The 12,516-nt window shown below is 40.5% G+C and overlaps 1 protein-coding gene across 1 annotated transcript; it reads left to right on the forward strand.

Moving 5' to 3' along the window:
* Positions 1–9,487: 9,487 nt before the first annotated feature.
* On the forward strand, positions 9,488–12,218 carry xbp1 (X-box binding protein 1). The gene is given in 6 exon segments (XM_083904995.1): positions 9,488–9,819; positions 10,463–10,559; positions 10,668–10,784; positions 10,881–11,047; positions 11,146–11,211; positions 11,214–12,218. Coding segments are annotated over 6 exon segments (1,203 nt in total). The 5' UTR covers positions 9,488–9,583; the 3' UTR covers positions 11,734–12,218.
* Positions 12,219–12,516: the final 298 nt, after the last annotated feature.

The raw sequence follows: 12,516 nt of genomic DNA on the forward strand, positions 1-12,516 counted from the left end.
ATTTATCCATGTATATGTATTTTGTATGAACCACCTGTAATGGGGAGGAAATGGCTTGAGAATTAGTTTTTTGTCTGTCTCCCTCTAGGGGTCGCCACAGCACATGATCATGCAGATCACATGATTTGGCAGAGATTTTTATGCCCTTCCTGACCTGGTCAAATTAGAATGTCCAATCAACAGTGAGCAATGGGGATTGGGTACCTTGCTCAGGGGTACCCAAACCCTTGACCTGAAAGGGACTTGAACTGGCAACATTCCCGTCACAAGCCAAGTTTCCTCTTCACTTGGATATGGGCTGGGAAAAGAGCTCTCCAACAGGAATGCTAAAGTGCACGATACTTTTATCTTAGAATTTGCTATAAAATAAACTAATACATTGGCAAAATGATTGTAAATAAAAAACATTTCTTTCAATACAAACAGTTTGATGACGTTTGGATCTAAGTAAATCCCATTTAACATAATTTAATGATATTAAAATCAAATGACACTGTAGCTCTCATTTTTCCATGTCATTTTCATTTACCTCTCTGTCTCCCCCTCTTCATCTCTACTCACTCCACTCCCTCTGATGGTTCAGTCCTATTCCCAACCCCTAACCTCTCATTGGACCCCTCTCTTATTGCTTCTGACTGCAGACACACTGAGCAGGGAAATAATGCATCACAGCACCAAATCACAAACATGAAAATCTGCTCCATACACACTCAGACGAGTCTCAAAGAGAAAGATATTTACTTTGCATGCAAGGATATGCTGACATGGTGCAACACTTTGCCACATGTGCCACCCGGTGGTTGCGAGGCGTTATTGATGTGGAGAGAGGGTTGACTGGAGCAGCCATTCTCAACCTTGGGGTCCCGACCCCAATTGGGGTCCCGACTCCAATTGGGGTTGCGAGATGATTTCTGGGGGTCGCCAAATAATTTTGGAAAAATATAATTATTGTTATTTTATTTATTTATTTTAAATCAAAATTAATGTAGCGTCCGATCAGACGTTAGAATGACAACGAGTGGTTGGGCCGAAAAAGTACACTGGATACACCAGCTTTTCACCACCTGACCGCCATCTGGAGATACATCCGTGACAGCGGAGAGTTTTTCCCTTTTTTCTGCCCCTCATTTTTATTAGCGCTGCTTTGATGGTCAATATTGGACAGTACAGCCATGTTTTTGAGCTTAAAATTAATTAGTACAGTGAAGAATAATTTCCACCCCCGCAAAAAAAAACTAGACAAAATTTGAAAATTTAAAATTCATTTCATTAAAAAGAAAAAGAAAGTTTGCGTTATTTGTTTACATTTTAACCGGCTCAACTACCAGCAATACGATGTGATTTAGCGACAATTGTTGGTCTATTACTTGCGTAAAAAGTTACCCTCCTGATGCTGCTGTATGTTTTTCAAAAAATCCAAAAGTATTTCTAAATAAAAACGAATAGCTGAAGTGTGATCGTAAGTGCTTGTCTGATATGTAAATGCGACGTAGCCAACGGTGTATTGATCCGACGTTGTTTCAGCACCGCGGACAGTGCTTTATCCATCATACCCATCATGCGTTCACACCCGTGTGTGTGTGTAGATGGCAGGGGGGCGGGGTCGCGGACAGCCGTGCATGTTAAATTTGGGGTCGCGACTCAAAAAGGTTGAGAACCACTGGACTGGAGAACATGGTCAGGCTGAGAGGTGTGTTTGAGACCTTTAGTTTCTTTGACTTATTTTGTTTTCCTGCTGATTTTGTGTTTTTCTGTCTTCATGCATCCTCCTCATATGCTCATATACAGTGTGTGTGTGTGAGACTCTAGAGCAGGGGCCACAAACTCCAAATCACCTAGGGGCCAGTGAACTTCTAGGCTGGTCAGGAGGGGGCCGGTCAAATGAAAAAAGTCCAACAGTTCAGGAAAAATGTACTGTTCAGTCATTAGAAATAAAATATATCGATAAGTGTTTGATATAGTTAAAAAAACAACAACAAAAAACATATTTATGATGCAAAATAACAAAAACAGACTCAAAACATTAAATAATTAATTAAATTAATAGTAATTAAAACAATAGAGAAGTTTTTAATTTAGTAACATATAACCTAATGTATTATTGTTGTTCACTGTTGGACAGTTTTAATTTTTAATTTTGAAATACGTGTAGGGCTGCAGAACATCGACTGGGGGGCTGCGTGTTTGAGACCCCTGCTCTAGAGCCACACACAACATCGACGGCTCTAATTGAATAAAAATATCAAAGGCACTTCAATTCAAACAAAAACCTAGTTTCAGTTTTTCGTGCAATACACATGACTTTACTGTATAACATGAAATAGATTGAAATAGAACTCTCATGTGTTGTTCCTTCATGCGTTAAGGCAGTAATTCCAAAATGTGTGGAATGATCATTTACAGGAAGCATTTACATAATAATAAAAGGTACATTTAATTGTATAGTTCATCTTAAACATAGATTCTTACATGTCAAACACATGTAATTACCAAACAAACAAAACCCATAGCCATCAAGGCCATTAAAATATGTAAATATTAATTAATATATTTATTGCTTGACGTGTGGGAAAACAATTCTTAATTGTTTTTGTCTTAAAATGGACAATGACATTAACTTTGACCCAGTTCAGTTCAACCTTTTGTACCAATGTGTCTCTTTTAGGAAAGTAAATATTTTTCTTTAAATAGTAAATTATTTGTTCTTTAAGAAATTAGAAATATGTAGGGGGAAAACGGCTAAAAGTGCAGAATTCCGAGAAGATTTTCCTCACAAATTCCTCAATTCTATTTGATTGAATGAAACATAAACCATTTGTTTCTTGTGATATTTAATTATTTGTTGTTCTTTTGTGATTAGAAACATTTCTTTGACCCTGTATTTTCTTTATGGCAAGTTGTTTTAGCCATAAAAGTATTTCCAGTGCATGAATGTTTCTGTTGTTTTTTTGTGCAATGTGCTTTTACGAACACCAGAGGGCAGTCTGACTTCTGCATTGACTTGATGAGATGGCAAGTCGGATTAAGTTTATAATATGCATAAGAGCATTTTAGTTTGAGGATATGTGTGTGTGTGTGTGTGTGTGCGCGCGCGTGCGTGTGTGTACCACCAGTAACTCTGATGCTGACGTCAAAGTAAGAGGAAGTGACTGTCAGCTTATGATGAATAAAGAGTTAATGTGGGTTTGACACCTTCCTGCTCAGCCCTGTGTTGCATCAGTGCAATGTTGCATCATTGAGCAACCATGATATCCTGTTTTACTCTTTAGAAATCTACTGAGTTTGGCACAATTTATGGTACCTCTTCTCACTTCTTATGACTGAAAATGGCAAATTCCATTTATAATAATGCAGTTAGAGTCGACACTGATGGTTCTGCGCCTGAGAGTTGAGGGAGTATGACTAAGATGACTAAGGCATGAACTAACACAAGACTTCATGTTGTAGGCTGAGGATCTGATCCTCTGTATGTGTTAAACATACTTGATAAAATGTCAGACAAAGTCAACACAACTGTAACACAATAGCAAGGTTCTCCCACAGTCGGCAGGAGAGCTAGAAAACTAGTTGATTTAGTTAAGATAAATACAATATGTTGACCTCAGAGATCACTGGATTTACATTATGCTTGGAATTGTTGATGAGTAACATTTAAGAGCAGATTTAGGCTGAATCCCAATTCCACCCCTTAGCCCTCCCCCTTCCCCCTACCCCTTGTTTTTGCGCGTTCTAAGGGGTGGAATTGGGATTCAGCCTTAAGACTCTACAGCCAAACAGGTTTAAAAGTAACATGATGTTGCTGTTGTTGTTAGTCTGTTACATCATTGTGGCCCATTAAACAAAAAGAGTGATATGTCAGCTCCCTTTATACTAACAAAGCAGTGCTTATCTGCTTACAGAGACCCTGAGACAATTATGGAGAGGACAGACAGCACGCTCTGTTCCAATAGTTGGATTTAGGTCAATTCATGTATTCACCTCGGATGTCTCTTCATTAATGGTAGATTTGCTGCAGAAACTCTATGATGGATTCATTAAAATTTTGCACAGCAACAAAGATGATTATTTCTATAATCCAGCTGCAGGGACACCAATGGTATCTCTCTAATCTGTTTTACTGCCTGTTCTCTCTCTCTCTCTCTCTCTCTCTCTCTCTCTCTCTCTCTCTCTCACACACACACATGAAAAAAAGTACGTTCAAAGTGGTGTAAAGCTAATCTCTAGATAGGTTAGCGAGGATGTACATGCACTCAAGCACAATCATACACACTCACACAAGATAAAAAGCCAACTCGTGTGCAGAATTTAGAATGGAGTTTCTGAATAATGACAGCAGATAGGTATGAAGAACTGTGCATAAACAAAGAGGAACTTGACATCACGTATGACAGCGAAACGCAACAGAGGAACTGCAAAACAACATAGAGAAAGAAAAAGACAGAGCAGGAGATAGAGTTTGAAGGGTGTGGGAAGGCTCCAGGCCAAACAAACACCCCAGTGGTTCGTGGGTAGAAATGTGTGATGGGAAGGACTTATTGGCAAACACATCCACCCACCGCCCCCTGCAGCTGGCTGCTGTCCCAGGGCGTGACCCCTGCTCACCTCTATTGTTCAGCCGAGCTTCAGCCATAACAGCGTTGTTTACACCAGTGCCCACCCTGACGAGCACACACGGGTGGTGCTGTTGATGCGCCGTGTCATGGCGTCACTGTAGAAATTAAACCTCTCAAAGAAATAAGAGTCAGCCTCAACTGAAGCATGCATGGAGTCCGTTATACTTTTGACTGTGTTTGTCTGGTTTTGAGCAGCATAACTAAAAAAGAATGTATTGTAGGTTATGATTTAATGTAAGTAGTGAAGTGTGAAGTTAACATGAAGTGTTAACTCTGTGAGATGGGGGAGTGATGGGGGAGTGATGGGGGAGTGTGTACTCTGTGGGGAACCGTGAAAAGAAACAGCCTTTAATTAATTCAATCATGAATCGTTTTAAATATATTAACGTTATTTGTAATCAAGGTTAAAATTAAATGAGAATGCTGTGAAGTGCAACTGTTATACTTTTGAACACAATGACAAGCTGCCAATTGTTCTCATGCCAGCATGCAAATTCTTCAAGTGGAGTCTTTATACGCTGCCAGACGGACACCCACAAACCTGAAACCTAAGTATTTTAAAAAACATGAGTGCTTTGTGAGTGAAAATGTGAGCCTCAAATCTTAATAATATTAATAAACTTAATAACATGGATCTAAACCTGCAGGTTGGGCCCAGTAATGGTTGGGGCCTGTCTTCTTTTCAAATAGGGTTTGGCCAAGATAAGGGGCAAAGAGGCAAAGATGAAAATTACAACCGACATGTAGTCAGACAGAATAGTGGAGTACACCCACAGTCAAATACCACAGGGTGCTGCTTTAATCTGGTTAAAGCAGCTATGCACCATCTGGAATCCAAATAGATGCAATCCACACACGCTGAGTTGCTTTTGGGATGGGTCAGTTTTGAATAAAGGCTTTGAGGACCTACCCACCTTAATTACAGGCTCCAACAGCAGGGAGGGAGGAGCAGGGAGGATCCCTTCTTATGTATGTGTGTGTGTCTATGTACTGGTTAGGCAGAATCTAGCAGCCAGGCAGACTATACATAGATTTGGCTGTGCACACAGTCCTTTTCAGAGCCAACAAGGATTATCTAATTCCAGGATGTGTAAGGCTGGCACTGTAAATACAATACGAGTTGAATAAAACTTTTGTTTTATAACTGGTTTCTGCTGATTATTTCCACTACAGAACCTGAAAGAAATATATGTTTAACAACCCTGACATTAATGAAAGCTGCTTGCAGACACACACTGAACTCTGGGAATTTTCTGGGGACTGTCCATCGAGTGCACTCCAGAGATTCTTCTGCTTCTGCTCCCTGGTATAATCGATTCTCATTTCCAGTTGAGCTCATGTAGGAACACAGAAAGAGAAACTCTGGTGAGATCACTGATGTGTTGGTCATGTGTGAGCAGCAAACCCTGGAGAATGTCCTGCCCTGCATCTCAGGAACGTCTGAAAAATGCTTGTAGTGAGGTCATTATCTGTGAATGATCTGGATTTACATTAACAGTACGCCCATTTGGTGAGATGAAAACAGTCAGATAAATGCTTATTAGAAACTAGAGAATCATTTCTATCAGATTTTCTATTGTTCCACGACGTTCCACTGTTTAAATTTCCACTGACGTATTGTCAGCATTTTCCTCCAAAATCTCACCTTCAGGACAGCTATACTGGGTGGAACTGTTACTTATCTAAATGTCATTTTATCTCTGTTGCTTTGAACTTATACTGCTAAAAAATGTACAACGTTGATTGACTGTGTGCACCCTTGTGGAGGGGACAATAATACTTTCTGACACAACATCTGAAGCAACATCCTGATGGAACATGAAGAAGCAATATCAGTTAGAATTTGTTTTATGAGCATAGTTTAAATCATGCCTTGGTTTTCTGACTCCAATGATGGTGGTGCATTTTATTTGCAAGTCAATAACAATACAAATAATAATAATAATAATAATAATAAAGGTTTTATTTATGACATTTTCCTCGAAATAAATGTTATCATTTCAAAATATTATCAGAGATTTCAAGCACATTTTGAGATTTTTACACTCTGGTAAATATTTTTGCTCCTTGGCAACGGGTTAGGTGAGAATGTTATCACTTTATGTAAATATGATGGTATTGCAGGTAACAACTTGATTGGCTTTTAGTTTAGCATATAGATTGAAAAGTGGGTATACAACAAGCTCTGTTGTTTAATACGTCTAGTTAGTAAACGTAAAAACAAGAATTGTAATCTCAGTTACAGCCAATTCATGCTTCCAGTATCCAGACGTCCACTGAGGTCTTGTGAAGACAAGTCCACTCATGTTTGTGACAGTAATGTGGACACTGCAAAGACATCAATTCGTGCTTTAAACAACACTTTGTGGACATGAATGACATTCAGTATGGAGAGGGCTGTAGAGGTATAGATTGTTTCTTTTGGGGAGAACTTACTCTTTGCTGGCTGTAGTTCACTTAAGGACAAAACAAGAAGCAGATTAATTCTGCTGGGTTTCTGAGTGAAGTTGAACTGGTGTTTCAAGAAGCTGCAGGGCTCTTTTGGAGGAATCTTTCTTCAAGGTCTAGTTCAAGCGTACTTCAGATGAAAAACCAGTCAGGCAGCCACAGCCTTTAAAGACGTGAGTGTCCTGGATCTCCTTGTCTCACACTTGAGCGCTAACTGTTTGTGCTTTGTATTGTTACACCCACGTAAGCACCTCATGCATTAAGAGGATTTTCTTGCAGCACTCACAGAGCATTGCCTCTACTGCATGTAGCCTTTCATGCTATGGAATGTTGAGAAACAGTCTAGACTGACAAACACTATTTGCATATTTCATGCACTGCATTCATCACACAAAAGCAGATATTTGACTATGAAGTTCTGTGACATCTCCAAGCTGACAGCTGACTATTTTGTACACAGGACAGAATGTAGAGAGAATGAAACACGACAATTAAAAATCCCCCTGGCTATTCTCTTCTCAGAAAGTCTTTTTTTCCCACATCACAAAGAGCTATGCAAATATCCACTATGGTCACTTTGCTAATGACAAATGTGACTGACAGCTGGGAAACCCCCCAACTGACTTCTGCAGTCAAAAATAACTGTGTTTAATCATATGGCAAAAAGGGTGCTATACAATATCAAATATGTCTGCCAGTGTGGTCTGTCCAGTGACATCAAGAAACTGAAATGGTAATGTGGAAGTCTCACGATGAATGTTTAGGTTGTGGCACGTCATTGAATAGGAGTTTGATACTTTTGGTATATAGCTGAAAATAAAGGACACCCTGTGTTGAAATCCTGTTTTCCTTCTTCAATATATACGACACAATGACTCGCACACAGGACTTTAATAAAGCCCTGCTCTCACTTTCTGAGATGTTGATTCAGCAGTGCTGCTAAAGTCCTGCAAACAAGGCCTGTGTTTGTTCTACAAGCAGTGCTTACTCCTCCTGGACTGAGGTACTAGGGGAAAGGGACACAAGTTGTAAACAGACACTGCACCAATGTGTGAAGTCCTGCTACAGGACAAATTACAGTTTTAGATCTCGTATGCACATTTTAACTCTGCCTTTCATTTGATTCCAGTGTAAGGTATCAAAATGAACTGTTGTTGTGTTGTTGCTGTAACACACTTCCCATTAGTTTAATTTAAAATCTGTCTGTTACTGAGTAAAAATAAAAAATTCAGCACAATGAAGACCAACAGGGGGAAAATATACAGCAGAACCAGACGAATGATGACGTGATTAGCACCAGCACTGACGTAAGTCAAAAGTGACGTAATATCCTGTGCCGGGCATGTGAGCTCCAAAATAGTGCTGGATTTCTGAGCCCTTGTCATATTTCTACTACCCTCACAGCCCACGCAAAGTACCTAAGTAACTTTTACTTAAAGTACATTTCAAATGAACTACTTTTTACTTCTACTTGAGTACATTTTTCAGATGACTACTTTTACTTCTACTTCTGGAGTAATATTTCATCAAAGTATTGGTACTTTTACTTGAGTACGATATTTTTGTATTTTTCCATCTCTGCAAAGAAGAGCCTGTTGTCGTCGCTCCTTGGCAGTAAAAAGGAAATGTGTGTTTGAGAAAGCCATCGCAGTGGCAAAGCTGGTTATATTTGTTTGAATTGAGGAACAAGGAACAATAAATACCAAGAGTACAGAGTGTACTACAAACAAAGAGGCCAGCTACTGTCATTCTGATAGGATAATAATAATAGTACAATAATTACATTTTACTGTCCAGCAAAACAAGCTGAAGTGTCATAAAGTCTAAAGCTTTGTGATCTTTGACCTTTGAAACACACATAATGTCATGACTTTAATTCTGTTGATCTTTCCTGGATAGAGAGGTAGTAAAGGCCACACAAACAGCTCCAATGTCCACTAAACCACTCAGAAGAGAAGTTCAGATTGAATTGAGGTGGATGAGTCGGCACATGCGGTAGATGGACTGTGACTGTGGTGAATATGAGACGGTACAACCTGATGCAACTGGTGGAAACAGTGCACAGTGAAATCCTTGTTGTTAAGACAGGCTGGAGAGAGAGAGCAGATCACACTTTACAGTTGATTCATAAAAGTAGCACCATACTTTTCCCATCAAACATCAAAGTTCAAAGGTGCCCTTTATCATAGAACATCAAAGATCCACGAAAACATATATTACATGTAACAAAAACTGACAAGTATTAATGGGACATTTTCGGAGAACTTTATTAAGAAATTCAGTGAAACTACAGATGCAAAATACCTTCGCAGAGTGACCAATCACAGCGCGCGGAGCGATTGCGTCAGAGCCGCCGAGAGCCAATCAGGTGTTACCACGACTGTAGAAAAAGATCGCAGAGGAAAGTCCAGCCCAGATTCAGAGGTGGTGATTTACAGTGGTAACTCGAGGGGTTTCTACTGAATTCAGCGAGGAAACACGGTATTTTCTGACTTCAAACAGCGACAGTGGGATCGTTGAACATGGTGGTCGTGGCAGCAGGGACCGGGGGAGCACATAAGGTGCTCCTCATATCCGGGAAGCAGAGCGGCTCCTCCGGCGGCTCACAGCCGGCCTACAGCCGACCCTTATCCGTCGTTTTACCGTCACTTTCCAGCCAAGTGTCGTCAGACTCCGACTCCAACAGCTCGGCGGGGCCGCCGATACGAAAACGACAAAGACTCACACACTTGAGTCCGGAAGAGAAAGCACTTCGAAGGTTAGTTTTTATTCTATTTTCTGTTTCCATCTGTTTTGTACTGACAGCGTATGCACCGCCATTGTTCTGGGTAAGATCACAGGGACACGCCCTAACATATCGACCCCTCAACAATATATATATATATATATATATATATATATATATGTATATATATGTATATGTATGTATGTGTATGTATGTGTATGTGTATGTGTATGTATGTATATATATATATATATATATATATATATATATATATATATATATATATATATATATATATATATAAACACAGTAGTAATCCAATCAATCGTCCAATAGAAAGCCCTCATATGTATATCCCTCATATGTTGTATATCTTATATCCTGTACTGTAAGAAGCTTATCTGAACTGTCTTAAGTGGCCTTTGTATGAGACAAATCACTTAAAAGGGGTTTATTGTGTGTCACTGGACTTTGGAGCAGCTTGTCAAACGTGTGTGCGTGCGTGCGTGTCCGTGCGAGCGTGTCCGTGCGTGCATGCTCGCTTGCGTGGCAGCAGTTCTCTGATCCCAAGTCCTGTCATAGAGTTTTGTCAGCATCTTGGAAATACTGTGTAAAATTCTTTTAAAAACTTTTTATGTACACACACTTAATCAGTTTCCACTTCCCCCCTCCTCAGGAAACTCAAGAACAGAGTCGCAGCTCAGACAGCCAGAGACCGGAAAAAGGCCAAAATGGGGGAATTGGAGCAACAAGTCCTAGAGCTGGAGCTGGAGGTAATTTGTCATTTCAACCCCAAACCTGTGCAACTCAAGTCTTCATTTTAATTAAATGTCAGCTGCAGGTTTCAAGCTCAAACATGCATTTCTTTCTTTCCACTGCAGAATCAGAAACTTCACATTGAAAACCGACTTCTTCGGGAAAAGACGAGTGGTCTACTGACCGAAAACGAGGAACTGAGACAGAGGCTTGGGTTGGACACCCTTGACTCAAAAGAGAAGGTAAGATTGAGTTGAGATAGGAGAGTGTGCTGCATACTTATTCTTTTATTTTTGATTGGACTCGATGTTAATGTCCACGTTCTATTCTTTTCACAGGTGCAGGTTCCATTGTCCACAGGGAATGATTCAAGTTTAGAGCTCGGGTCTTCTGAGTCTGCAGTACTCAGGCTATGTGTGCCTCCGCAGCAGGTACAGGCCCAGCAGTCCCTAAATCTGAAGACTTCTCAATGGATACAGATGGTTCTGACACTACAGACGATGAGGTGAGTCTCTGACACAGATTTTAAACCCTGTTCCTAGCTTCACGTTAACACCACTCATGGGGTCAGGTTAATCTCCTTTTTTCTTCAACCCCTTCTAGTCTGATTTGTTACTGGGCATTCTGGACATCCTTGACCCAGAGCTGTTCCTCAAGTCATGTGAGCAGGAGTGCCAGGAGCCGCAGGTGCTGCTGGTCGGAGGGGGGGACCCAGTACCTGCCACCACATCTGAGGCTCTGGGGGCCCCATCAGTTAAGTTGGAGGCCCTTAATGAACTGATCCACTTTGACCACATTTACACCAAGCCTGTGGAGAAGGTCGACGATGGGCAGTGCGACGACTCGGAGAGCGACACAGAGGAGAAGATGGACGAGGCTGCATTCCCTGTGACGGAGGAGGTGGTGGTGGTTGAGGATGAGGAGAGCGTCTCCATCAAAGATGAGCCAGAGGAGGTGGTCATCCCCAGCTGTAATGGTCACAGTCAGGTGGATGAGTTTCTCTCTGGTGCCTCTTCCCCCCCAGCATTCAGCTCCTTGGAGAAGGAAGCTTGCCTTGCGGACACCTACAGTGACTCTGGATATGAAGGGCCCCCGTCCCCGTTCAGCGACATGTCCTCTCCCCTGTGCTCAGAGAGCTCCTGGGATGACATGTTTGCCAATGAACTTTTCCCTCAGCTTATCAGTGTCTGAATTCAACCCCAGCAATTATAATGTAATCCAGCTAATAAGTAGTGTTTTATTGCAATTAAGCACAAGATGCTTCAGAATACCTTTCTAAAAAAAAAACCACACCACTCAACCCTTGTGTGTGTGCCTGTGTGTGGGCTAAAGTTAAGCACATAATCTCCTTGTATTACAGCAGGTCTGTACCACTGATACTGCATTGACTTGTGGGATATGGAGTTTATGGAGACTTTATTTTAGCTCCACTGCATTTACTGCATAGGATCTAAGATTGGATACAAATCTTTCACTTTCCATTCAAAAAAGTTCAATTTCAGTGAATTCAGTATTTTTGTGAGTTTGTCAGGGGGATGGGGGACTGAACATTTAAATTTTATTTATTTGTATTCTCTGCTTCAGAGTTGTTGTATGTTCGCATGTATAAAGGCCATCTTCTCATTTGTCTGCCGCTCTCCTTGTAGTCTAATTACTGCAATAAAAAAACTTTTTGCATTGCATCTTTGGCTCTTTGTTTCAGTCACTGAATGAGTTCTTTATTTTTTTTCCCCCACATACAGCTTAGTTATATTCTCCTGACGTATCACAGTTAACGAAACGTGGCATTGAGAGTATAGCAACATGGACATAAACGATTACTAGAATAATCAGTTAGAAAACCGATGATATAACTTGATCAACTTAAATACCTGCATCAGGCATTTGTAAATGATGAATGGCTCAGCTCTTGAAGATAAAACCTGTAATTTACTGTATTGCTTGCCACAAACTCATTAACTATAACTAAATGAT

This window comes from Microchirus variegatus, assembly GCF_963457635.1.
Source record: "Microchirus variegatus genome assembly, chromosome: 18".
In the NCBI taxonomy this organism is placed as follows: Eukaryota; Metazoa; Chordata; class Actinopteri; order Pleuronectiformes; family Soleidae; genus Microchirus; species Microchirus variegatus.